The following is a 27807-nucleotide window of genomic DNA, read 5'->3' as shown; positions in this document are numbered from 1 at the left end:
AATGACATATTAACATATGTACATGCAGTAGTAAAAAGTAACTAAGTACATCAAATCAAGTACTGTACTTGTACAAGTATATTTTTGAGGTGGTAGTACTTTGATTTTTTTTTTTTTTTATGTTATTTCATACTCCTACTTTACTGCACAGGTCTGCAAGTTTCCACGAGTTCCATCAAAGGCATTTTGATGGAACTCATCCAATATTTCCAAAAAGATTACAGAGAAGTGCAAAATGTGTGAAATTTCATGATTGACAACTGAGTGCTGCTCGTGAGTGGGTCAGACACCTGCTCTGCACTTTATCTGGCCTACACCACCCACTCTCTCACTCATTTCCACTTGACACCTGCAGATACTTGCCTGGACAATTACCACACACTCTTTGCCAAATTGTCAAAGTCGCCAGGCGACTGAGGTACAGATCTGTTCCTGTATTTTTTTCTTTTTTACTTGTTCTGGAGTCACCTGGATTTTGCACTTCTCTCCTGGTGTTCACTCTTGCCTGCTTCATAAACCTGTAAGCCTTAAATCTTATTTTTTGTGAATAAATTACTGATCTCCATACATGTTTTCATTCTGTTTGTGCCTGTGTGAATCACGTCAAAGACAGTTTTTCATCCCATGGCAACATCCCCTTTTCTTTTCAGGATAAGAAAATATTTACAAAAATCAATGCAGTTGATGAGGTAAAACATGGACTATATCATCTTTATACTTTTTTCAAGGAGCATTGTTATTAGCTCAATGAGGCCTAAACCAGGACAAACAGATGAGACCAGAAGGTCATAAAAGAACATGTCCATATGATTTTGGCCATACATTAAACCCACTGCTTCAGCAGTATATGACATAATGCACCCATCCAGCAGTACATGTTATGCAAACACACCTGCCTCATAACAGCTTCCGTCTCTTGAATCCCAGTGCTGCAGTGACACAGTATGGAACAATAGATACAGTAGCCAGAGGCACAGTGGCACTTTTACAAAATGACAGCAGGTAGAATAAGGCTCCGACGTGGACAGGTGGCCTAAAAGCAGTGTCGAATAACTGCAGCAGCACCAGGGTTGCACTTAAACAGATCAGTCTGTAGATGGCGCCCTCAGTCCCCTTTGCAAATACCACTCTGTTGGTGTGTGCATGCAAAGGATAGTGAAGCCCCAGGCCCAGACCCAATAGAGTTCCAGTGTTCCTAAACAAGCTGGCTAAGGGACTGGTGTCCACACTGACCCACTCTGGTTGGTGGCACCAGCACCGAGCCTTCTCCACACTCCAGAGGAGATCGATGCCTGCCAGCTGGAGGAACAGGTACAAGAGGAGAGCCAGGGAGAGGAGGAGCAGTGAGGTGAACAGGTAAGATCGTAGGCCAGCCTTGTAGATATGCTGGGTCCTGCTTAGTGATTCTGCTACCAGGATACCTGGGAGAGAAGAGGTTGGTTTTTCATTCCTTAATTTATTCCTTAATGGTGTTACAGTTTACTGTGGAATAACATGTAAATACGTTTTTAAACCTTGATTTGACATGTTTTGATAATATTATACTCAGTCATGCAAGAGAGGAGACAGGATGTATTATAGGCATCCATTTCTGCTATCATGTGACCACTATGACAAAAAAAAATAGTATGATATAATGTAAACACAATTATAATGAGAATATGATCTTGTATTGGCAAGAATGCCTGCAGCACATTTTGCTAGCAGCATGTAACTACCACAGTGTTCTTCAAAGTTTCTGCAAGTTACAAATTCTGAAAAAGAGTCTCAAAAGTCTTTAAAAGTGAAAATTATGCAAAGTTATTTCCTAATTATGATTTCAAGTTACCAATACTGCAAAATATCTGCAAATTAGTGAAAATCCCACCAGCCTCAGCTGACAATGTTGACTCTGGTTTGGGCTGCGTTACAAGTCCTACACATCAACTTATCATTATCATTGTCATTATGATTACATTAGCATGTAGCTCAAAACACAATTATGTTTATGTATGGCTTCACAGCATCACTAGCATGGCTGTAGACTCTTAGCCTTGTTTGTTTTCATACAAGTGAGTGGTCTTCTATATATAACATATATATTAATGTACAAAAAAGAATAATATTTGCATGCTTTGCTGGTGGGATTTAAGAAATTATTAACAATAGCAGTTATTTAACAGATTTCTTTTAGATTATTTCAGATCTGAGTCTTGCTTTGGCTATGGCAGTTAAACAAGAATACCTCAAAAATGTAATATCTGTCATTTCCCAACTTTTATCATGACTTGAAGGGAGCAATATGTGCTCTGTCCATACCTATGACAACTCCTGTGATGACCTGGTGTGGGAAATGAGCAGCGACAAAGACCCTGGAAATGCACACACACACCTGTACACACCAGAACAGCGTCCACAATGAGACACGCATACACCTGTGGGACAGATACATGTTACTACCCTGACATTCAGTGCACAGAAGAGTTATACAGTGAATAAAGGTGATCTTACCATCTTCTGATTTGATGTCCTTCTTCCTTCAGTACTAAGGCAAAGAGTGATGACATCATGGTGTAGTAGACTGCTGCAGTTCCCATGGCATGACCCGATGGACTTCCTGTCAAGGGAGGAAGTAAGATTTTTCTTTTTTTTTTTTTTTTCATTTACTTTTTATTGATTCCATTCAGCATTATTCCATTCACATACAAGTAGAACCTACAAATGCTTCACACCAGGGTTCATAAATCTAAACAGACTAAAATAAAAATAAAACTTAAATCGGTATATTACATATGAGAACATTTTTCTCTACCATCCTCAATCTTATTCCCCCCCTGTACAGACTGTTCACTCCTGATGAAGGAAAATGCCGAATACAATCCTTTATACGTTGAACATTTAACATGTGTAGCCAGAACCAAGGGGGTCCATAAGATACATTGTTTTTACCAAATGAAATCAGTTCTAAATGGTGTTACAAAGTCCACCCAGTTATTCCATAAGACCTTGAATTTTTCTGATTGTAATCTAACTGAGAAAGTCAACTTTTCCATTATAAAAATATTATGCATCACTTCAACCCAATCCTCAATTTTAGGTACCTCCGTTTTTAGCCATTTCCTGGTGATGGCTTTTTTACCCGCCACTAACATTGTCCTGAATAAATATTTATCCCCTGAGCTAGTTATTCTCTGGTTGCCTGTTCCCAAGTACAAACCCACAAATGTAAACGGAAGGTCCACTTTCAGAATTTTCTCCATGCTTTTCTTTAACTCTTGCCAATAAGTTATGATAGAGGCGCACTCCCAGAAAATATGAAAATGATTCGCCCGATCTTCTCCACATAGTCTCCAACATCTCGTATCTATAGATTTGTGTTGTGCTGGTGTACTAAAGTATCTGACTATATTTTGCCAGCCATATTCTCTCCATGAGAGGGAACATGTTGTCTTCCATTGCTGTTCATTGATCTCTTCCCACTCCTCTTCTGATAACCTCTCTCCCCCCTCCCTCTCCCACTTCTCTTTTATATAGAATGTATTATAGCCCTTTAAATTCTCCACCTCTTTATACAATTTTGAGATTAATTTCTTGCCCTGATCCGATTCATATGCTAAAACAAATATTTTAATAATTCCTGATTCTACCTCATCCACACTAGACTTTTTTATAGTCTTCTCCATATAATGCCGCATCTGTAAATATCTGTAAAAATCCTGTTTTTTCAAGCCAAATTGATCCTTTAGGTCTTGAAAACTTTTAATCGTCTTCTTCTTAAAAAGCTCCCAAAATATTGTTGGACCCCGTCCCCATCTACTGAAGCTCCCATCCAATGTATTAGGTGTAAAATCCGAATCATGTGCAATCCATCGCAGTAGCCTGCTCTGCTCTGTCAGGTTATTCTTTGATATAATCTCAAGCCAAATATTAAGAGATACTCCTAACCATGGATTTAGCTCCTCATTAAGATGTTTTCTCAGTTTTTTGTCATTTATTATAGCTTGTATTGGAATACTGGATGTGTGGCCTTCAATGTCTTTCCATCTCGCCCTGTAGGCAGGACTACACAGGGTCCACATAGTTTTTAGTTGGGCGGCCTGATAATAGCTCTTAAGGCAGGGTAGGGCTAGTCCTCCTTTAACTCTGGGAAGTTGAAGAGTTGCGTATCTTATCCGTGGTCTTTTTCCTTGCCAAATGTAACGAGAGATGATTCTGTCCCATTCTATAAATTCTTTATCTGTTACTTTTACTGGCAGACTTTGGAATAAATACAAGAACCTTGGGAGAACATTCATTTTGATCACCTCTACCCTTGAAATTAGACTTGTGAACGGGATTAAGTTCCATCTTACAATATCTGATTTTATTTTTGAAATCAATGGATCATAGTTTATAGACTTCAGTTGATCTAAGTCCTGAGGTAGATTCACTCCCAAATATTTCATGGATTTTGAATCCCACTTTAGTTTGAAGCGTTCTCTAATAGTTTGATCTGGAGCATAGTTAAAAGTGAGGACCTGTGTCTTTTTCACATTCAATTTATAGCCTGACAATAGGCCAAAGTCCTCAAGAGTTGACATGAGTGCCAGAAGAGATTCAGTGGGTTGCGTCAGATATACTAATACATCATCTGCGAATAGTGCTATTTTCTGTTCATCCCCCTCTATGTCTATCCCTTTTATTTCTTCATTTTGTTTTATCCATTGGCTCAGAGGCTCCAAGTAAATTGCAAAGAGGAGAGGGCTAATTGAGCAGCCTTGACGACACCCGCGTTCTAGTGTGAAAGAGTTCGATAGGTTGCCATTTATCTTTATCCTAGCTGTGGGTTTATTATATAGAGATTGAATAGTTTTAATAAATACTTCATGAAAACCAAATTGTTCCAGCACGACATACAGAAAATCCCACCTGACAGAATCGAATGCCTTTTCTGCATCTAATCCCACCACTATTGCTTCTAAATTTTTTTTTATGATGTTTTGCATTACATGTAATGTGCGCCGGATATTGTCCTGTGTCTGCCTATGTTTTATAAATCCTGTCTGGTCTTGATGGATTATATCTGGTAAAATAGTTTCTAATCGTCGGGCTAGGATGGCGGTGAAAAGTCTGTAATCTTGATTAAGCACGCTCACTGGTCTATAATTAGAACATTCCAATTTGTCTTTTCCTTCTTTAGGAATAACTGAAATGAAAGCTTCCCTCCAGGAGTATGGAATTTCTCCTTTTTTTAGCACCCAGTTAAATGTATTTTTTAGCAGGGGGATCAATGATTCCCTAAATATTTTGTAGAACTCTGATGTGTATCCATCCGTGCCCGGTGCCTTATTTGTCTTCAGCTTTGAAATTGCTGAGCTAATTTCTTCTGTTGAGATTTCCTTTGTCAGAGCTGAGTTATGATCTTCAGTTACCTTTGGCAAATTTAAAGAGTCCAACAGTGAGATTATCTGGTTCTTACTATCTATGTCTGGTTGGGAGTAGAGATTTTTGTAGTACCTTTCAAAACATGCATGTATCTCTTCTGTCTTATACTTCATCAAATTAGTGACAGAATCCCTAATTTTATATATATTACTAATTGCCCTTTGCTTTTTTAATTTATAGGCCAGCAGCTTTGTAGATTTACTTCCTGCTTCGTAGTACCTCTGTTTCAAATACATCAACTTTTTTTGAATCTCCTGTGCTAGGATGTCATTAATCTCTGTTTTAACCCTATTGATTGCTAGGCTAATTTTCTCATCTACTCTATTTTTTTGTTGCTCTTCTAGTTTCTTAAGCTCTGCTTCTAGTTTATTACGTCTATCCTGTTTTTGCCTTTTCAGATATGCTGATTTAGCTATTAATTTCCCTCTAATTACCGCTTTACATGCATCCCACAGCACTGATGGAGACACCTCACCATTATCATTTTCCCTTACGTATGTCTGAATTTCTTTAACAAACTCCTCCTTCATTTGTCCTTTCAAAACATTTATGTTCAGCCTCCATAGTGTTGTTTTTATTTCTCTTGACATAACTAAAGTCATATATATCGGACTATGGTCTGATAAGTCCCTTATTCCAATTTCACATTTTTCAATCCTGTAACTGTCCCTCTTATATATATAAAAAATAATCTATCCTTGAATATGTTGAGTGAGGGGATGAGAAAAATGTGTAATCTTTTCCTTTAGGATTTAATTCTCTCCATACATCAATTACTCCTAACTCTGCCATTAGCCCCCTGAACTTCTTGCCAATTGTGGACCTCTGTATGCCGCTCGCCGAGCCGTCGAGTTGTGGATTTAGTCTGAGATTTAGGTCTCCTCCCCAAATCAAAATACCCTCCCCCTCTGTTGTCATCAAGTCGAATATTTGCCTGTAAAATAACCAGTCTGCCCCTGGGGGTGCATATACATTTAGAATAGTGACTAATTCTCCCTCTAACCTCCCCTTAATTAATATAAACCTTCCCTGTTTATCCGATACTTCTGAGAGTTTTTCAAAAATAGTTTTCCCTGATATTACAATGGCCACTCCTCTTCTACGACCTGTTCTATAGGAAGAAGAAAATACCTGATTAAAACCATTTCTTTTAAGCTTTTCATGCTCCCTCTCTGACAGGTGAGTCTCCTGCAGCAGAACTACTCCCACCCCTTCTTTCTTCATTTTACCTAATATTTTGGACCTTTTCATTGGGTTGAGTATCCCATTTACATTATATGATGCAATCTTTAATAGTTTTTTCTTCTGGGTAGCCATGTTCATTGATTTTCCAGCTCCTCCCTCCTCTGCTTCCCCCTTATGCTACACAGCTGGCAAACTGCCATAAACATTAAGTAACCAAACATAGAAACAAAAACAATTACTGATAAACTAGTGATTAACAAGAGAACTTCCTTGCGTGGGGTCTGCATTTTGACCCTAGCTGAGTCCTGATGACAGGTCCACTCTGAGGGATATGCCCTTCCACCTAGGGGAAGTGGGCCCTCTACGCTGTAGTCATTGTCCATGTGTCCAACAGCTCAACGAAAAAACAGTCATAAAAAGAAAGAAACTAAAGCTCTATAGAAAAATAAAATAAAACCCTCCCCGACTTTTTTTAACGTCATGTAGAGGAAATCACCACTAGACAATGGACAAATAAAACTTAAATATAAGATTGCCTATTTCTCACCTTACTCTTGTGCAGAACCTGGAAGTAAGATTTTTCAGAGACAGACCAAAGTTGATACTGAATTAATTGACACATCACTCCCAAGGTGCAGTCCTACCTGGGCCAGTTTCACAGGTCATGGGAAACTGTTCTATCATTGGCTGAGAGGAATTTCCATAGTAATCTGTCTCCTGGACCCACCAATAGGGACGTTCTCCAAACAGAAGCCTTAATAAAAATGGTGTCATGGACATATCTAATGAGACCTGCATCATTGCCGTTATCATAAACATCATCATTATTGTCATCATCCTAGTTCCACTACTCACCATTTCAGCATCAGGTTGACCCAGTCTCCCACTACTGCCACCCACACCAGTTTGATAGCTTCACTTTGCTGTACATGGAACCATATGGGGAACAACAGGAAGAAGGTGTTGCGTAGGTCCGTTGCAATAGAGACTGACAGGAAGTAGCCCTGGCTGTGACTGAAGTGGGTCTGCAGATAGTATGTACTACTCACACCGGAGCTGTGGAGCAGGTCCATTACCACTACAGGAGGGTGGAGGGTAGATAAAGCGGAACATTTCTACACCAAATTAGTCCATGTGTGTGTCTCAGTGCCGACTGAACAATGTTTGAGCGATGCAATCATACTCACCGAGTTTTCTAATGAGATCCCAGTTTGTGCATGTTCTTCTTAACAAATTCAGTTTGGATGTGGGCTGCCCAATCAACAAATCAGTCCTCTACTGCTGCTATAAACGACAACTGTATCAGTGTATTTGTAGTATGTGTGTTAAGAGATTGTGTCCCTAATTTAAGTGGTCTCAAAGGTGTCTGCTGAGATGCCGGATGACTGTTGAGATGTCCTCATGCTAGTATGTGTGTTTTAATATGATGTAGTATTTATTAAAAGTATTTGCAAAAAAGAAAAAAAAACCTGGATCAGTTTTTCTTTGTGTCTGATGAATGGATCATGAGTGACTGTGTGTGTGTGAGTGTATGTGTGCAGTTCTGTGCTGCTAGTCAGACACACAGTCTCTTTTATATTCAAACAGATCATCTGGACTTTGGACTGTAGTGAGAGGGACAACACAAGGGGTTGGGGAGGGGAGGGGAGGGGAGGGAGGGCAGTCATTTATGTATTCTGTCTCTTTTTTGCTTGTCCCAAAGTGTAGTAAGAGAACAATTACAGTTAAGGACTCATGAAAAGACAAGTGAAACTGATAACCAAAAGATCATCAAGACCTAACATCTGCACTGGATTATTTACACCATAATACTGTATGAGTATTATATTAATAATGCAACATTAATATTAATACTATAAGTATATGGTATTTTACCAGATTCTTAATACTAACATCATTTCTAAGACTAATTATTATGTTATTTGTGAACAAGATGAATGAAAGCAAGAGAAAGTATCAGGAAGCATGAACCAGAGAGGGTTAACAGTGAGGATACTGAAAAACAAATACTGTAGTCTTCAGGTTGACTGGCACTGTGTGTGACACTGTTCCACCCAGCCACAAGTTTCCACTGTGACACAGGATCAGGCCACGTCGTGATTTATCACATGGCTGAGGAGGAACACACGTATGCATGCATGCGTGCCCATGTGTAAACACATCTGCCGGTCTACAAACACATGCAAGGATGCACAGTGATAGTGTGTGACAGAGCATCTCCGCTGACTTCACAGCACTCTCACACCCTTTTTCAGAATCATCCTCATGTCTTTTTTTTTCTTCACAGCCCTCAAATGGCACTCTCCACTTCTCTACTTTCTTTCTGCCTCATGTAATCTACCAAACTCATACTTTCGCCCTCCATCAAACCTTAAAGTATCATTTCATTGAATTTAATAAAACAAAGAAAGAGAAACATGATAGTGTCTCAATGAGAGCTTTTTGCATAAATGTGCACAAACATACAACAAAAGCATATCAAATGTTTTCTGGTCGTGGTTTATAGCTTTCCCAGACATCCACACTCAAAGGAAGAGCAAGAAACCTGCTCTCACAGAGTGGCGTGAGACCCCAGATGTACAGTATCAAATAAAAGAACTGGATACAATTATCAATTCATTCCTATGAAAGTTTCTCATTGATGGAATTTACCCAAAAAACTGAGACAGCAGAGGAGAGAGACACCAATGGATGCAACCTCCAGATCATCTCCTGGCGGCTGACTCTATTATAGCTACTGAATCCATGAAAGCAGACGGAACCAAGATCAAACTAAAAACTTAAGTACACATCAAATCATTTTTTCTGCAGTTAATACTGCGCTCATGACATTTCTGGGTGTCAAACTGGGTGTGTGGCACTGTGTAGGCCCTAGCCAATAACAGCGTAAGGTCGAGATTTGACCAAGATACAAGCTACAGACCAGGTTACAACCATTGGTTTCTCTCTCCTCTGCTGTCTAGCTCTGTCATGAAGACCTGCAAGTCTGTCTGCCTGAGCTGCATAGAGACAGGCAGTCATGTCTTAGTTTTAGTTTTTAGTTAGCACACAGCTGAGTCTGATTCCCGGTAAGGTTTGTCTTGTTTCTTGAGTATTTTATCTCATGACAGCATTGTTTCTATATGCTATGTGCTTTGTCCGTCAATCTAAAATATTTATTGTTCCCAAGAGAGGAGTAAATAATATCCTCATTGTCTTTTGGCCGCTTGCCATTGGCTGCCTGGTGCTGTTTGGATGTTTAGGATCAAGACTTGGACCCGAACGATGACACAACCATGCCATGGAATTGATGTTTTCACTTTGCATCAGCGATTGGATTGTTGATCACTAAAATGTTTGCTAATTAGCACCAAATACAAAGTACAGCAGGGGCTGATGGGAATGTCATTAGTTCTGCAGGTATTTAGTCATAAACCAAAGAACAAAGTATTTGACAAATGATCATTTTGACTTGGGGGTGGGGAAGGTGGGGGCACCTCAATCACCAAACAAACAATTTATGCTGATCAGAGCGTAGTTCAGCCGTCCTATTTTAAAACTCACAACAATACAGCCACCAGTGTTTTGATACACTGACCTCATTAAGTCCAACCCTTCTAACCCCTACCATCACCTTCTTAGACACATACATTACAGTATGTACAGTAGCTAATGGGTCATGAACCATATGGCTACCAACACACTGCTACAGGTTGATTTGACTGCAAAATTAGGTCACAGAAACACACAGAAGCACACATGTTTAAAGTTGACAGCAAACTTATTGCCAGGGTTGCTGTGTTTGTCTACTGCTGTAATCTTTGTCCATGGGTGAAGGCACCACTCACAATGATGAGCAGTTATTTAAAATTGCAGATATTATATCTGTTAGAATATAGACAGGAGCTATGTTGTTTTGGAAACTCCTCATGTAAAAATCACAGTCCTAGCTTCTATAATAGTGATGTGTCGTCACGAATCAGCTGTTCGAAACGTCTCTTTTTCCCGACTCGGGAGTAACAAGTCCTCATAGATGTGACAAGTCTTCCCTACTGCTAAGGTGAGTGTGATTTGCGACGATATAAGACCATGTGTAACACACTACTGTGCAACTCTTACATCAAATGTAACAAGTTAATTGCTGTATTAACCTAGTCCTGTGAGAGGAGTGGAGCACACAGAAAATTACAGTGCACACACACACTATAGCTGGGTTAAACTCCAGCATTCACGGCGACTGGGTCTATGTTGTTTCAGTAAGTGTGAGTGAGTGACAGGATTGATACTCAGTTGCCAACTTGAGTTGAGTAGATCTGAAACAGGAAGAGTTAGTGCTTCTGAGCAAGTGCCCATGAGGAACAGAACTGGGCTTTGAAACCAATCTGACGGTGGACAAATGTGTAGCGTGACTTCAATTTCCCAATCACTCTGGGGTTCAAAAGCATTTTTTCCTGTACACACTTATAGAAGGGAATGACTGGAATACAACAGTGAGCAGTTTCACTATCCGAATTTGATCCAAAACCTTTGCAAAGTATAGAAGATGCGCACAATTAAATCATTTTATCCCATGGTCCCTGAAAGTGAGTCCCATTGCATACTGAGTGGTGTGATCAAACATCACGGAGCAGCAAGTTACTGTTGAAGACACTGGTGATTGATGACACAGAGTTTCCAGTCCTTCTTATCGTTAACAGTTTAGCAACAGAGTCAAGGTGAAGGTTTACCACACTCATCATGTTTAATTGGTGCACCATTATTTAATGCATACACACACTCACATATAGTAAATGCATGCAGTGCAGCAAGGTAACATGCTAATGGTGAGCATGTTAACATCCAGTATATATTAATGTGCAAGTATATAATATAACTTCTGTACAAGTCTGTACACAAGTCATTGACAAATTTGAAGTACAAATACATCAGCCCAGTACACTAAAACCCACCTGGAGACCGACACCCCAACAGATCATGTGACAGTGAGTGTACTATAGTAACCTGCCCCAGTATAATGTGATGTAATGGGAATGATAATAAAATCATATCTGCATCATTATATATCTTTGTTATTTACACTGGGTCAGGTCGGATTGTGTTGTGCTTTAACAGTTCACTATATGCTAATTCAACACAGTAGGCTACATTCTCAAGTCTAAAATATAACTGAACAACCAAAGTATTTTCCAAAGAAAACTGAACACTAATAAGTAAGACAACTGCAAGATAGGACAGCTATTTCCATTTCTAATGCTCCATCCCTATCAAAATTATCTACAAGTATCAGTTTAAGATTCAAATTAAAACTGAAGAGTAAAGGAACAAATACCTTTTTGCAGCTTTTCTTCCTACATTGAATCTGTCTGAGCTGATCTCACAGACGAAACACGATGAGTACTGTGTTTAGTAACCATTCTAATGGTTTTATTCCTGGGACTTTGCTGCTAACTCGGTCAGTTAATTATGTTCGAAGGAGTTTCCAAAGAAAAGCAAAAGGGATCGGGGCTGGAGTACTTCCAGTTAGAAACTCATCTTTGGAGCACACACTTTGGACATTTTTAACAATTTATTAAAAAAGTTTTATTATTTCACAATAGTACAAGTAATGTAATTAGTAATTAGCAACAAGTCAAAGAAAAGCAAGGAAAAAGAAGACTGCTAGCAAGCCATAGGTTTATTGAACACATAGAAACTGCTTTGGCTGCTGCTGCTCACTGGATCCCTAATGCTACTTTCATGCCTACAGAAGTAGGAGGTTGATTCATAATTAAAATCATCGTAACTGAATTGAAATTGAACTGAATTGTAACTCGCTGAATTTTCAAATGATTTTCAGGCAGTCTGTTACAAACAACAGATGTGTAATTATAATAGAGGATTACAAATATACTTTTTTTTATACCAAAATACTTTATCTTATTTAGATAGTAATAGTAGTAGGTCACTTTAGTGGCATTAAAACAGATTTGACATTTATAGTAGATTTTTTAGGACTATGCAACACAGTAACACACATGGCTATATAGCTGATTGAAAAATCACATGTGCAGCTTCTTACTGATATATTACATTCGTAAAAAAAATTGTTTCTTTACCTACCATATGCTATCTTAATTAATCAGGACAATCACTCTTAACTTTATGTTGGATTAAGAGAGGGATTACTTACTATGATATATCAATTTATACAGTAAAAATTAATATATTAAATATATTAAAATATTGTTAAAACTGTAAAATGCTCTGTGAAATATTATTTCCTGTTTCTTGGTTTAGTCGTTAGCCTTTTGTTAGAACTTCCAAAAGCAACATGTTCTTCTTTTGGGTGAAATACAAAAGTACATTTCATACCAACTTATAGCATGTCAGGGAAAGGGTTGTTCATCTCTGTGTGATGTAGGAGTTCTTCTTTGTTTGTCTTGGGATTAACAGGCTCTCGAACAGGATACCACAGGACCAACAGACGCTGAATATGTTGAAGACAGAAAAAAGGACAATGAGCAAGACACAGTGTATATTAGTGGCAATAAAACTTATTTCAAAGGTAAAGCAGTCTAAAAAGACTAAGCAGGATATGTTGGTCCTCAGACCTGCCTGAGGCTGCCCTCAGTGAGGCAGATCTTGCCAACAGCCCAGATGGGTATTGCGACCATAGAGGACAAGGCGATGGCCCAGCCCAGAGGATAGGCCCAGTCCGGGTACGTATAGCCTCCGCTGGATGTCAGGGGTTGGTAGTCCAGAAATGAGCAGATGAAGCAAACCTTGACAGAAAAGCAGAGGAAAAAACTAGTACCTACAGGACTAGGACAAACAGGCTGCAGAAACAATGTGTGGTGCCCCAGCTCTTTATGGAAGTAAACCTTTTGTTGATACTGTTGAGCTGCATAGACCAATACATGATGGTATAACACGGGCCAGCTTGAACAACTTGTCCATCCTGGGACAACTTATAGTGAAGAGGGAGCTGAGCCGAAAGGCGAGGATCTCGATTTATCAGTCAATCTACGTTCCTACTCTCACCTATGGTTATGAACTTTGAGTCATGACCACAAGAATGAGATCTCGGATACAAGTGGTTGAAATGAGCTTCCTCTGCAGGGTGGCGGGGCGCTCCCTTAGAGATAGGGTGAGGAGCTCTGTCACCCGGGAGGAGCTCTGAGTAGAGCTGCTGCTCCTCCACATTGAAAGGAGCCAGTTGAGGTGGCTCGGGCATCTGTCTCGGATGCCCCCTGGACGCCTTCCTGGGGAGGTGTTCTGGGTATGCGCCACCGGGAGGAGGCCCCGAGGAAGACCCAGGACACACTGGAGGGACTATGTCACTTGGCTGGCCTGGGAACACCTTGGGCTCCATCTGAAACAGCTGGAGGAAGTGTCCAGGGAGAGGGAAGTCTGGGTAGCCCTACTCAGGCTGCTGCCACTGCGACTCGGTTCCGGATAAAGCGGAAGAAAATGGATGGATGGATGGATGGAGCAAAGACTACAAGATCTTTCTGTTTTCCTTTCTACAAAAGTAAAAGACAGCATTCATTAGGCTACTGTAAAGTGTGAAATCTGGACCAAAGAGGAGTCCCCACACACCTCCACAAATCAGGCTCCAGCTGTGTAAACTGTGTGCATTGCTGGTTTACAATGTGGATGTAGTCACTGTCTAATTTCATAGCTGTCAATACGCTTCTTGTTGAAAATATGGCCCCAGTGCCAACCAGCACCTGGACCATCTCCATCCGACCTGCAACCTCCTCAAAGAAAAATGAAATGATCCCCAAAAAATCAGTAGAAGTCAGCATCATGTTTATGATGACTACAGTGAGTTTCTATTGATGTTTAATTTGATCCCAATAGGGAGTGCTGTCTATATTTCTACTGAACTCTTGTTTTTGCGGTTGTGAAGCCAGAGTCAAGACTATACATGAACACTTCCACAAATTGAAGAGCTGACTCTGAGTGTTGTATTTTTAACAGAGAATGAACATCGAAATATTTTGTCATGAGTCTCAGAACAAAGGCAGTAAGTTTGATATGTAAAGGGAACATCAAGGAACACAACATCAAGAGATAAAAAGCCCTTCCAACTTAATGACCAAGCAGAATACTTTTACAAAGGAGTCGACCACTCAATTGCAGTTTCTGGACCTTCATTTACTTTAGCTAAGTCAGTATGGCCAGCTGGGAAAAGATGTTTCCCACCCCTGGATGAGAACCAAGAAAACAATGACGGTAGGACAGGAGGTAGAACTGAAAATTCCTGCCTAACTTGATTGTCTCTATGCCTTGAAAGCATATGGATTCTCTGTTGAGACAAGCTGATGAAATGACTTCTCAGTCAATCTTGCTTTCCCTGCCATCAACTTCAACAAATAATAATTCAGCCAAATCACTGAAACAAGATGATGCTCCTATATATAAAAATCAAAATGTCAATGTTCAAAATGAATAGATGTTAGTTTACACAATCCATGGTAAAAAATAAACATGACAAATATGATGATATGTTCCATTTTTACATGATCTGAGAAATATACCTGTGTGTGCAGGTAAATATAAATAGCAAGATGTCTCTGCATTGAAAAGGTTTAAAGGAAAAAATTCAAATAAGTGTCATAATCAAGTTGCCTTCTAGAAAATGAAGTTGTGTTTCAGTGAGTCTGGTTGGAAACTGTCAAAGGAAGGCAAACATTACAAACTTATACAAACTGGGGCTTTGTCTGGTATAACATCTTTTATTGACTCAAATTTTGATTAAGCAACTAAATCATCTCAAGTCAGAAATTTCCTACACAAACCAAACTGCCAAACTGCCTTCTACCTCAGAGTAAGGCTTGAGAGTCATATATGAAGCCTCCTACACTTAATATAATCAGGTCACTTAAAAGGTGTTGTAGATGTCTGACAGGTTTTTTTTTTTAAATGTTATTTTAAAAAGCTGATTGTCATCAAGCCCAAAACATCTTCCCCTCAGGATATCTTTGCCCGATTTTCATCTCCTAGTGACTCCCAGTAGATGAGGACTCAAGTGTGCTGAATACTGACCAACGTAGGAGTGATTTTTTAGGTACTGACATTTGATAGAATGAACTTTTGTACTTGATACTTTGTGTTTTGTGCCAGTATCTTACAGTGTGTAACTCACCGTGCAGATCAGAGGGGTAAAGTAAAGCCAGCACAGTTTGAAAACAACCCATGGTCTCTGTCCTGTCGTAGTTTCAAATGCATCACACATCCTTTCAGCTCCTGCATGATAATTATGGTTTGTTAGAAACAACACCTGATTATGTAAAGGTGTAAGTAAAGTATATGTCAGACTCAATTCAATTCAATGTAAAGCCACAACATAACAAAAGTTATCTTGTGACATTTTTCAAACAGAGCAGGTTGGGGGTGGTGGAGGTAGAGATGTCTGGAACTACAAGTAATGATAATAATGATATCTATAATAGCTGTTGTAATAATAATAATAATAATAATAATACTAGTGATCAAAATTTCACTTTAATACTTCAGCAACCTCAAAATCTTGCTGCAGTGATGTAGAAGTGTACTCCCAGCTGCATAAGTACACCATGACATCAGCGTTTGGTTTGGTTACGAGTATAAAACCCAACACTTATGTTTTGAGTGATCAGAGGTGCACACACACGAAGCTTTCAGGCACAGTGAAACACTGCTGCTAAGTGACTTCTCAAACCTGCAAAATGTGAGGAGGGAATGCAAATGTGCATGAAGTGATCACTGTGGCAGACAACAGCAGTCTAGTCTCTCCTTCACTTGCTAGCTCAGTGGCCATTCTTTCTCTCACTCTGCCCTCCTCTTGTCTGCACCATCAAACTTGTCATCCTTTTTTAGGCTTATCTGGAAGTTGAACTCCATACATCAAAAACATACCTACAACTGGGACATTTGTGGGTACAGGAACTATGGCAGAGGAGCTCAGATTAGTTAATCTCTTGCCAGACCACTCTCATGTCTGTGCACTAAATATGAAGCACCAGCCCATTAGCCTAGTTTACTGGAAACAGCTGGCCTGGCTTTATAAATATGACTTCAGCATTTTTATAAGTTATTGGTTGAGTCATGGCTCTAAAAGAATTATTTGTTCTTTAACGGCATCAGCTTTTTAACACTGAGCTGTCAAAGAGCCTACCTGGTGCTCCAGATAGCATATCCTTTATTGATTAGGTTTCACTTACAAGCTAATTTGGTCTACGGTAATTTGTTGGAAACCCATCCCACAAAGCAATTTATCTTGGTGCAGCACCCAGTCTGCCTATGACTTCCTGCACTGGCAGTGAACATTTTCACTGGATGTAAATTGGTGTGAAATCGTCAAATATGAGTGTAATAACTTGAACACTAGATTGAAATGTAGAATCTGCTAATTCAGGTGAAAGATAGCTAAACAGTACTGTTACATCTGGTAGATTACAGAACATGATGGTGATAGCACTTACCAAAAGCCCAGCTAACAGCCAGACACTGGGTCAGAGACACAAACAATATACATGCTCCATTGGCGCCATAGTAGTCAATGAGCTGGAACAGGTACACTCCTCCCTGGACAGCAAAGAACCGGCACATACATGTAGAGTCACTTTAAAATGCTCTCCCAATATGAGGACATGATGAGTGCTAGTTGGTGTGTTTTGTAACACCTGAGTGGCAAGAGGGATCTCCAGGAAGAAGAAGACAGTGCAGAAGACGACAAGGAAGATTTCTCTGCGCCAAGGTCGGCGCATTTGTCCTGGGAACATGTCAATCACTGATGACGTTATCGTTTCTAAACCTGCAAACTAACACACAAACAGACAGAGAAGATAACACCTTCAAGTCATTAGCAAACAGGCAGAGTGTAGAGCCTGACCATGTCCTCATTTTCACTCCATAAGTAGCTGCTTTAATCAAGGACCGATGAAACCACTTGGTGCTGGGTTATTATTGAGGTTCTTGTGGCTCAGTGGTGCAATCACTTTCTCTAGTAAGCACTAATCACAGCCACAGCCTTTAAATACCATTAACCTAAAACAAGCACATCATCTGTTCTGGACACATCTTCAAATTGGTTACACTCTTGTAATGGAGATGTCAAGCCAGCATATGTGTCTGTAAAAGAGATAGTAGTTAGCTGTACAAATAATGCATATTGTAATGACTTTAAGAGTAAAACCATTTTTGCAAGAAACATTTGAAAGGTAGAAATGATACACAGGATTAACAAGCCCCATTCGCTGAATGTGGAGAAGTGTGTATGGTTTGTAGCACCTTCCATGTGATATAATCAAGGTAACACAGTGAATGACCATAAATGGTATTGAACTCTGGTGGGAGGATTTTTGATGACGACTGCAGGGATTTAATGAAGTGAAAAAGAAGTTCTTCATAACGTATAAAGTAACTGTGGACAACAGGCACCCTCAGAATCATTTACATTCATTTGTGTGTAAATGCAGACTCACTTAACATGGTGATTTAAATGGGAGAGTATTTTCCTCTTACTGACAAAATCATCACATTAGCAGACTGGCATATTTCCAGAAACAGACGTGTTTCTGAGCTGTATATTGTTAGTGCAAAGTCTAACTCACTATTTCCACCAACTCAGATTGTCCTGCTTCATCTTAATGAACCTCACACCTGTTTGGTACTGTCCTGCCACCTGAGCACAAAACCAAGAAGACACAGCAAATCAAGGTCAGCAGTCAGAGTACTGCTGTGAAGACTGGCTCCAGTGTCTGCATCATGCAATGAACAGCATGCAGGTTTTTATACATGAGACTAACCAGCACATATTAATGGTACACCTGAGGAAAAACAGCTTGTTACAGTCAAAGGTCTAAACTTCATCTTCTTATTACTATTTCTTCATGGTATTTTAATCTTTCTTTGGTCCAAACAAGTTGTCCTGTTCTCTGGATTCCTATAATCACTTTCTTTTTCTTCTCCATGACAGAAGGGAAAATTCTGATGAAAATGTAATTTTCCTTTATTTTATCTGTTGTTCCACCTCCATCACCTCACCTCACCTCTCCTTGGTTTGGAGCAACAGGGCCTTCCATAGAAAATTTAAAAAAAACATGCCATAGCTATAGCTTTTTTTCATCTGAAACATCTCCTTTTTTGTACTTGCCTTTGCCTGATCCAGTCAGAATTCCTTTGATTCTCTGGCAGCTGTGTTTTGAAATAACATGCTGCCGACTTGGCATATCCATCTGTTCCCAGATGAGATGATCCAAACAAGCGGTAGCTTTTATTTTGCACCTGTTTTCTTGTGCTAATATGAGAAACTGGGTGCAAAACATGCAAAATAAAACATTATAATTGGTCAACTGCCTGCATCTAATCCTAAAGTTTTCTGAAATTCTAGAGTTGTTAACTCTTTCAGGAGCAACATTTCCAAAACGAGTTCTCCATTAATTCCTCTTGTCAGGATTCACACTTTAAGCTAAATTAAACGTTTCCATTTAATTCATATATTCAATTCATTACAAGAAGACTATGTGCTGTCAGTCACTTAATGATACTTTATGATTTATTAATTTCCATTCAGTTGGTTGGCCCCATCATTTTAAAACATGTCTTTTGTTTATGTCTAATTTTAACTCTGTTTTTCACCAAGCTAAATATTTTACACATCAGACCGTCTGATCTTATCTTATGGACACTGTTGGGTCCATCTATCAAATCACCTTTAAGGAATCGCATCATGGATGCCACTTTCTAATGCCAAGTAAAGCCTGGTTTCAATGCATGTCTCTTACCAATTTTTACATTGCTTTTATTGAGCTCTTTTACGTTTTCCATTTTAATAATCATGTTGCTTTATGAGTTATACATGGACTGAAAATAGATCTCAATAGATGTAGCGTTTCTTCCTTCAAGCAAGAACAGAACATCATATCACATCATAACAGAATATCCATAGTTTGATTTAAGTTAAGGAGTTAAGAATCTGCAAGTTTATTTTTTATTGACCTGCCAGCCACCTAGAAGAATTATTTTCTCCAGGTTATACTCCCTTTATAGGTGTTTAAATATATGTGCAAGTGGATGTTTATTTAAACACCTTTACTACTTGGTCTTACCACTGTGTCCAGCCCCAACATGATGAGCATAAGGAAGAAGCAGACAGCCCAAATCTGAGGCAGGGGCATCATGGCTACAGCCTGAGGAAAAGCAATGAATGCCAGTCCAGGGCCTGGGGAACAGAAGGTACATTTCAATTATTGTCTTCTCCACTTGCTTTGTATTAGATTTTTGTCCTTTGTCAGCAAATATGTGAGGGTCGAGCTTATTCTAACATCTAACACATAATAGTTTTGGCCTTTAAATAATACCTGAGTCAACCACCAAATTGATGGAAACTCCCTGTTGGTGGGCCATGAACCCTAGAGCTGAGAAGACTGCAAAGCCAGCAACAAAGCTGGTGCAACTGTTGAGCAAACACAACCACAGACTGTCTCTGCGTACACACACAAACACACACAGAGAGCTTAGTATACAGGCCAGAACTGAGTGGGAGATTGTACTAAATATCCTCAGACAAGGCTGTCCTTCGGTCAGACCTCAGGTGAAGGGCAGACAGCTACAACCATCCTTAAACTGTTTGTCTCACCCCACTGCCAAAACTTTTATACTGCCCCTCGACATAACTATTCCCACAGATAGTTTTGGACTGGGGAAATCAATTTCTGGGATTTATAAATGAAACTGTATTATTAGTATCCTTATATATTAGCTTGGTTATTAGTTAAGATGCAGTCATAAATCTTTACATTAGTTCATCTGTTTACCAAGATCTTACAGTTAAGATCCTACCAGTTAAGGAATCAGTTTAGTCCATCAGAAGTGCTAGTTGTGAATCAGAACCCAGCAATAACTGAACATTTTTATCAGTTCTCTCATTTGTATAATGGTAGCTGGACAGTAAGAGGATAAGGCAAGAGAACTTGAAAAATTGAAATTGAAGTTAGAAATTATGCCCTGGGTTGGAGTTATGCTTCTGAGGAGGCATTTTCAATCCATGCGCTTGCTTCACAAGAGATGCGACCTGAGAAGCTTTCCAACCCCTGATATGGAGCAGCATGTGGAAAACCCATCACTGAATTAACAACACCAGCACAAGAATGGACTTTATAAAAAGTGTGGTTAGTGTGTTAAGCAAAACTCCAATAATACTACTTCCACAGTGTGTTAGTGGAATTATTGATCACATGACCTACCTGTAACAGTTGTTCTCAACTTTATTGTAGCTGCCCAGGGTGATTAAGGTTCCTGATGCAACACCATAGGAGAAGAGGACCTGCTGACAAGCCTCTATCCACACCTGATTAACAGAGATGAAAAATTCCATGTTATTAGGACACATCAGTGTAGAGGTTATTGTTAATCTAATCCCTTTAGTCAGGGCATTTTTGTTCATCTCCAGTGATAACTGTTCCCAGGTAGGTGAGACACACAATTCAACATAAAAAAACACTTTTTCTTTCACAAATACTACTTCACAAACCGGACACTTAAAATCTGCATGAATTGTCCAAGGTGTCTCACCTGAAGGTCTGCCAGACGAGAGAGATCTGGATACAGGTAATAGACCACACCCTGCCAAGCTCCTGGCAACGTCAACCCCCTGATCAGCAGGATGGCCAGCATCACGTAGGGGAACACAGCCGTGAAATACACCACCTGAAATTTCACAGCTTTTTTTGAGCACATGTCTTGTTACGTAGCTGAAGCCTGTATGTTTTCAATTCACACTTCAACAATCCCTCTGGGCAGTGCTGTTGGTAATAGAAACAAAATCTAAAGCTAATACTACCATGATGTCGTGTTGACAAAATGGAAGTTGTAAACAAGTCTAAGTTTTCATGAATCTAAAGACAAGGTTTTGTCCATTTGTGCTCTGCTTTCCTGTATTCTCTTTTCATACTTGTGACAGTTGGGGTGTTTCTTCATGTTGTTTTCTGCTTGCCAGAGATGGTTTTTACCTTTTCGGGTGTAAAGACTTTTACAGTCAGTATTAGTTTGATGTAAACCTTATTGACACAGACATAGTGTCTAGAAAAAAAGTAAAGCAACTACTATGCTCCAAACACTAAATCCAGCATGTGTTTTGACTGTGTGTGGACCCTTTCACATTACAATTGCCAGCAAAGACAAAACATTTGCTGAACTAACAGAAGACGATTCACAGAATTTTGTAGGTGACCTTGAATGACTGAGCGAAGTCTTTCTGCTGCCTACCAAGACAAGGACAGAGACAGATTGCTGCGAGCTGACTTCTGGCCTGTCCTGGGAACATTCACAAGTGCCTTATGGTCCAGACCCAAAAAATATCAGTAAGAGTTCACTGTACTTTGTACATAATCAGTTGCGTAACACCTAACCATCTGTCACATTTTCTCCAGTATGTGTAGCATCCCTCTCACTTTGACATTAAATGCTTTTCAGTATCCGATACGTGTACAGTATGTGCATGCATGAGTGTTGTCAGCCTATGTGCCTAAGTGCAAAAATGGAATTGTTCCAAACCGAACTGAATGGAATTTGATTGTTTTTATTGTATCTGAATCTTAAAGGCAGCGTTCACAGACCTTTCCTGTGGAGCGCACTCCTTTCCAGATGCAGAAGTAGCAGACCACCCAGCAGGCCAGGAGACACAGCAGCAGTTCCCACTTTACTGTACCAGCATCCTCTAATCCCCCAGACATGGACAGCACTCCTCTTCTGTATGGAGACACCAGATATACAGTGATGATGACACACATGAAGAATTACCAGATTGAAAATGAAAAGAATCCATTGCTGATGAGTTCGACTCACTCCCAGAACTCAGAGACTGAAGACTTGGTGAGATTTCCGGATGTCCAGTTTACCATCAGGTTGCTGTTGTGTATTTCAGTCCTGTTTGCAGAGGTGAGGTCCACACATCTATCTGTAAAGTGAAGTCAGCCCCACAGCTGGTTAACTGTCCTTACAACTTTTGGAATCACAACAATCTTTGATGTTGCTGAAGAAGATTGTGAGCCAGTAAATATGGAAACAACGCAGGTTTCCAGCTGTTACAAAAATGAGCTTTGCAGATCTTCTTTATAAGGAAGGAAATTCATTCCATACATTTGTTTGTTAGGCCTCAAGGATACATCAAATGAGTTATAGTGAGTAACACTAAAGTAAACTCCACAGGGCTTCTTTAGCTTTTGGGGAATTGGAAACCAACTTCAGTCTCCTGTTTTAAAGCCATACAATTTGTAGACCAATCCAACATCCCTATGCAACTTTTTGTCTGTACAAAATGCTCTGACAGTCCAATAGTTGTTGAAATATTTCACTATGGACAAAACTGGTGTGTAGCTGACGGATCTGTTTTCTCTTCTTTCTTTCTGTGTTTCTTTCTGCCAATAACCTCTTTAAATTGGCAGGTTAGCACTCCTTTAGAGGTGTTATCTGCCACTGGCTGCCCACAAGACAGGTCATTTTCCTGGAAGAATACAGACTGTTCATCTACATTCTACTCCCCTTCTTCTTTCTATAGCATATTTGATAATAAAGTTGACTTGACTTGAATTAAGTTGATTTTCTGCATGTTTTACCTTGTCCTCGTGCAGCCTTTATTTAGCTGATGTTATTCCATTCAGATTCAGACTGCAGTGCTGAAAGTCATACAGTAATAATACAGGTCTGACCTAGTAAGACTGCCATTATGACTTCTAAATTAAAGTGGAAAGTGGACCTGGATGCTCATTCTGATATGAACCAAACCCCATACTAACCTGTGTTCCAGGGATTGTTACAGGTGGCCCAGGGCAGAGGGTCTTGAAAACAATAGAAGAGGTACAGGAGAGCCCAGGCTAGTACAATAATGTATAGTCTGGAATACAGCTGGATAATTATGATAGAATAGCCTGTTCCTGGAGAGAGAAAACATCCAAAACAACCCAGTTTAAGCTCTAATTTCATACAGCACCATTGGATGGAGAAGCCAAACTGGGTCCCAAAAAAAAAAACAAAGAAAAAGAAAACCAACACAGATTGTTAAAATGGATAATGCATACTGAAAATGAAATGGAATTGCATACTGTGTGCTTGCATATGTTTGCTCTGCTTTCCTTGTGATCAAAAACTTGTATAGCAGGTTAATTCTCCTGACACTGTCCTTGACTGACGCACTCCGCAGGAATGGGTTCAATACTGAGTTTCACTATGCTGTACTGTGTATGGATCTACATGACATAGAATGATTCATCATGCCCTGTGACTGACTGGCGACCTGTCCTGGGTGGACCCTGCCTCTCGCCCGTAGTTAGCTGAGATAGACTCCAGACCCCCCCTGACCCTGATGGATAAGCACTATAGAAAATGGATGGATGGATGTATGATTCATCATCATCATCATCATTATCATCATCTTCTTCTTCTTAACCTTAACACACAGAATTTCTATGCCATTTTGGATGATGTAATGTCTTAACTTTAAATGGTTAATGTATTCAACAGCACAAAGATAAAGAACCAATATGGTATTCAAAATTCACAGAATAACAACATTTGCAAAATTCATTAACCAGAAAATATGATTACCTTTTGCCAGTGGGCAGATCTTATTCCAGCAGGTGATGGCACCCTCCTGCATGTACTGACCAATCACAGTCTCCAGCAGGAAAAGTGGCAGGCCACACAGTAAAGCAAAGAAACAGTAAGGCAACAGGAAGACACCTGCACACACAGAAATACACCTGAGACTGTAATGGAATAAGGACTGGAGTGGTGTTCTTAAAGCGAGGGAGTAAATCAGTGTACGGCTGCCACAACTACTTTCGTTGTGGGTCAACCCGGGATTACTTTCCCAATTAATTTAAGCAATAAAAGAAGAGTGAAAAATGTCCATAATAATTAGGGTTAATTAGAAACAGTTAGGTAAATATTTTGAATTAGAGAAAATATTTAGCTTTAATATATTTTAATAATTATCTTTCTTTTACATGTTAATATTAAAAGTGCAAGGAAGTCGTCTGAAGCTCACCCAGAATGCTGGAATCCCAAAACCTTCCTGCACCCAATGGGACAGGTGAAGAAGTTTGAGGAACATAATGGCCCCACTTCAGAAGAGTGAAGAAACCCATTCCCTGTCATGCATGTTGGAGAGTCTTCTACAGACTGCAGACCACTAGTGTGTAGCCTCCAGTGGGCATCTTCATGGATGGCAACATCCAGGGCCCTGCCAATAACCTCTTTAAATTGGCAGGTTAGTGCTGAAGTTAGAAAGCTGAATTAGTGAATTCTTACTGAATTATTGGCAGGTTAGTTCTCCAGTGGCAGGTAGCACCTCCTGGAGACCTCCAAGACAGGTCATTTTCCTGGAAGAAGACAGACTGTTCATCTGCATTCTTCTACCCTTCTTCTTTCTATAGCATATTTGATAATAAAGTTGACTTGACTTGATGTACTTTATCTCAATTTTACTTAAGTACTTTTACTTAACTTTACTGTTTAGTTATGAGAAGGTGGTCTTTCATTTAGATAGGACAAATATATATAACATTATATAACCAGGAAACCTTGTGTGTATTTCTTTTCTCCATGGACATGTGAGACTGAGGCCATGATGTGTAGGCTTCAAAAGCTGACGGACTGTTCAATATATAGGCAGAAGAAAAAAGAAAGACAAAAAAGTGAAATACTATCTGAGGTATGATACGTTTGTAGATGTGGCAAGTTTTTTGTTAAATGGAAACTCCACAACCTACACAATGTCCCTGTTGGGTTGCCATTTTTGACACTGCTGCTACCACCAGGGAAGGGACCAGCAGCAAGGTAAATTCAATTTGTTACCATATTCCATTTACATGTAAATATGGAAGCAACCTGTTTGCATTCAGCATACTGGATTCTAACTGACATACATAGCACTAGGCTACCATAAGACTGTACAACTTCTTGATGACATGTATAAGAGGAAATATGATTTTTATTGATAATTTATAATTTCAGACATTTTGTAACATAAATATATTGATTAATTTTTTTGTGCTTTTCTAGTCAATAAGCCCATGCAATTTTAAAAGCAATATTTTCTTCCAAGAAAATAATTAATTTTAGATGCTTTCCTGGTGGCAAATACCCTGTGATATGTGTATGTAGTATATGTACTCCAGAAAGTACAATAACTGGAATTATACACAGCATGCATGCAAAATTGTGCTATATTTTAAGACTGTTAGTTGATATATGTTGCAGTTATGAGGAGAACAAAATAGAGAATGTAATGTGATCGATTTATTTTTGACCAAAAAAAAAATATATATATATATTTTACATTGTCTCCTTACAGGTCCATATAACAACCTTACTATGATGTTATCATTGCCACACATTTAAGACAAGACAAGACAATTATTTTAATTTTATTGAGGAAATTTTGGTTTATGCATTTTACTAAGCATAGTTGAATTTGTTTAGTCTTATTTTCACTAAAAGGATGTTTTTAGAGAAAACTTTGACTGTATGATACATTTTTTTCCTCCATCTTTTTTTTAAAAAATGTTCAGATATTTCAGTTGTTTAAACAATTTTAAGTAATATAAACAAATTAAATCATTTTTTATCCTGAAGTAATAATTGGTGCAATAGAGGGTTATCTGTGTTCTCCTGCACAGACTGAACAGTTTACTCATGTTCTCAAACTGATATGATTATTTCCAACTTGCAGCTTCTTTTGCACAATCCACATCTGATTTGTCTTAATAGATTTTAAGTTTCTTTTCTGTTTTATTATTTTGCTTCATGATATCACGGAAAAATCAATAATTCATTATTACCTTTAGCTATAAAGACCTCATCATATAACATGTTAAAGTATACGGATTTCCAGCTCACCTCCTCCATTCTTATAGCACAGGTAGGGGAACCTCCACACATTGCCCAGGCCCACCACATTGCCCGCTGATGCCAGAATATATTCCCTTTTCTTCCTCCACTGTTCCCTCTTTTCCACCTTGGTCTCCATCTCAGTGTTACCTCTTTACCTCCTTGATTGGTATGAGCAGTGCACACCCCTCTCAGCCGGGATTTATACTCATCTGCAAACACAGTTCTGACTGTTTGGCTCAAGGCAAGTGTAGCAAGTCATGTGTATGTAAATATATATGTATCTATCTATCTATCTATAGATAGATAGAAATTCAATCATCCAGTAGCCCATTACAGCAGTGTAGGTTAGTCAAAAAGTAAGCAAACAAACAACCAAACAAGGTCAAACTGTTAGTAGGAAAAATAGACTAACAGTACACTAAATAAAATAAAATACACTACATAAAGTACCATAGAGTGCAGAGGAAGCAGGTCGACCAGATTGACTGTGTGTATAAAATAATAGACTAAAAAAGTTACAGTGTAAGCTGTAATTACATCCAAAATATATACCTATATATACACATATATCAACACAAATTACATAAATTATTGTTCCACTTCTGTGAGGCAGAAAATTTAAATTGTGGGATTAGTATGATGAATTTCAATTTTGATCATACAGAGCTTACTTGATCTATACTTAAAGAGACATGTTGCTAAGACATGTTGTCATACACATCGTCATAAAGAAAACAACAGTATATAATGCCATCCCAATCATAAAAGTGCATTGAGAGGTTTGGACAGTGGAGGACAAATCACACCAGTGTAGTCCATGATGGATAAAAAGACTGAGTGGACAATTTGCTTTCTGCACTTACTTTGCTTTCTGAACATGTCTTAATTCTGTGAAAGATGCAAGTTTTGCTTTGAACAATGAAATGGGTAAGATGGCTAATTCTTGAGTTTTATTTTTAGAATTGTATATTATATTCCATGTTATTATAATAGAGGCTAATTTGGACAGGCACTGCCCCCAACACCCCTCACACCAGATGGTCCCATCTGGTCAGGAATGGGAGCCCAACCCCAACAAGGGAGAGAGATAACAGACCACAACAAGTGGTTCCAAATAGAAATGCAGCAGAGAGAACTGTCGATGAGACCTTGATACAGACAAACAACAGAAAAAAAAAACAACTGAACTGTCCTAAAAGGACATGTTAGTCTGCAAAGGTATCAACAGCTACTTAGGCAACCAAGGCCACAGTGAATACAAGAAACAGTAGCCACTGACTGAATGAATGGAAGAAACAGCCACACACATTGCAACAAAGTCACTACAGTTTGACCCTATTACTAAATACAATATATATTCAAATTTCAAGGTTTTTATCA

At 39.1% G+C, this 27807-nt stretch overlaps 2 protein-coding genes across 3 annotated transcripts; both read right to left on the bottom strand.

The window, feature by feature from the left end:
* Positions 1 to 139: 139 nt before the first annotated feature.
* On the bottom strand, positions 140 to 8118 carry LOC124073580 (glucose-6-phosphatase catalytic subunit 1-like). The gene is made up of 6 exons (XM_046415886.1): positions 7776 to 8118; positions 7444 to 7666; positions 7233 to 7342; positions 2491 to 2596; positions 2299 to 2414; positions 140 to 1421 (listed from the first exon to the last, which is right to left on the bottom strand). Exons 2-6 carry the CDS (start codon positions 7659 to 7661, stop codon positions 898 to 900), a joined length of 1074 nt encoding a protein of 357 aa, XP_046271842.1. The 5' UTR covers positions 7662 to 7666; positions 7776 to 8118; the 3' UTR covers positions 140 to 897.
* Positions 8119 to 12131: 4013 nt separating this feature from the next.
* LOC124073579 (sodium- and chloride-dependent GABA transporter 2-like) lies at positions 12132 to 26624 on the bottom strand. 2 transcript variants are annotated; one of them, XM_046415885.1, is made up of 15 exons: positions 26434 to 26568; positions 24581 to 24914; positions 24139 to 24273; positions 23331 to 23468; positions 22381 to 22492; positions 22152 to 22284; positions 21109 to 21243; positions 20781 to 20884; positions 19896 to 20020; positions 19644 to 19756; positions 17217 to 17354; positions 17016 to 17118; positions 15698 to 15798; positions 13158 to 13328; positions 12132 to 13033 (listed from the first exon to the last, which is right to left on the bottom strand). In XM_046415885.1, the coding sequence occupies exons 2-15, from the start codon at positions 24678 to 24680 to the stop codon at positions 12923 to 12925; spliced, it is 1719 nt and encodes a 572-aa protein (XP_046271841.1). In that variant the 5' UTR covers positions 24681 to 24914; positions 26434 to 26568; the 3' UTR covers positions 12132 to 12922. The 2 variants fall into 2 exon arrangements, with proteins under 2 accessions (XP_046271841.1, XP_046271840.1); XM_046415884.1 differs by lacking the exon at positions 24581 to 24914 and having other exon boundaries at positions 12133 to 13033; positions 26434 to 26624.
* Between the last annotated feature and the right edge of the window lie 1183 nt (positions 26625 to 27807).

Source organism: Scatophagus argus, chromosome 16 (assembly GCF_020382885.2).
Source record: "Scatophagus argus isolate fScaArg1 chromosome 16, fScaArg1.pri, whole genome shotgun sequence".
NCBI classification, from domain to species: domain Eukaryota; kingdom Metazoa; phylum Chordata; class Actinopteri; family Scatophagidae; genus Scatophagus; species Scatophagus argus.
The sequence above is the reverse complement of the archived record's forward strand: the minus strand, read 5'-3'. Positions and strand labels throughout refer to the sequence as shown.

Bases quoted from the DNA above. Each gene is read 5' to 3' on its own strand.
- LOC124073580 (XM_046415886.1), bottom strand. From the start codon at position 7,661: ATGGACCTGCTCCACAGCTCCGGTGTGAGTAGTACATACTATCTGCAG. The intron at 2,597-7,232 runs GTAGGACTGCAC...CTCCCTTGACAG, and splicing joins GACCTGTGAAACTGGCCCAG to GAAGTCCATCGGGTCATGCC. The intron at 1,422-2,298 runs GTATGGACAGAG...CTTCTCTCCCAG, and splicing joins CATCACAGGAGTTGTCATAG to GTATCCTGGTAGCAGAATCA.
- LOC124073579 (XM_046415884.1), bottom strand. From the start codon at position 26,563: ATGGAGACCAAGGTGGAAAAGAGGGAACAGTGGAGGAAGAAAAGGGAA. The intron at 23,469-24,138 runs GTAATCATATTT...TTCTCTCTCCAG, and splicing joins GATCTGCCCACTGGCAAAAG to GAACAGGCTATTCTATCATA. The intron at 22,285-22,380 runs GTGAGTCGAACT...GTCTCCATACAG, and splicing joins TCAGTCTCTGAGTTCTGGGA to AAGAGGAGTGCTGTCCATGT.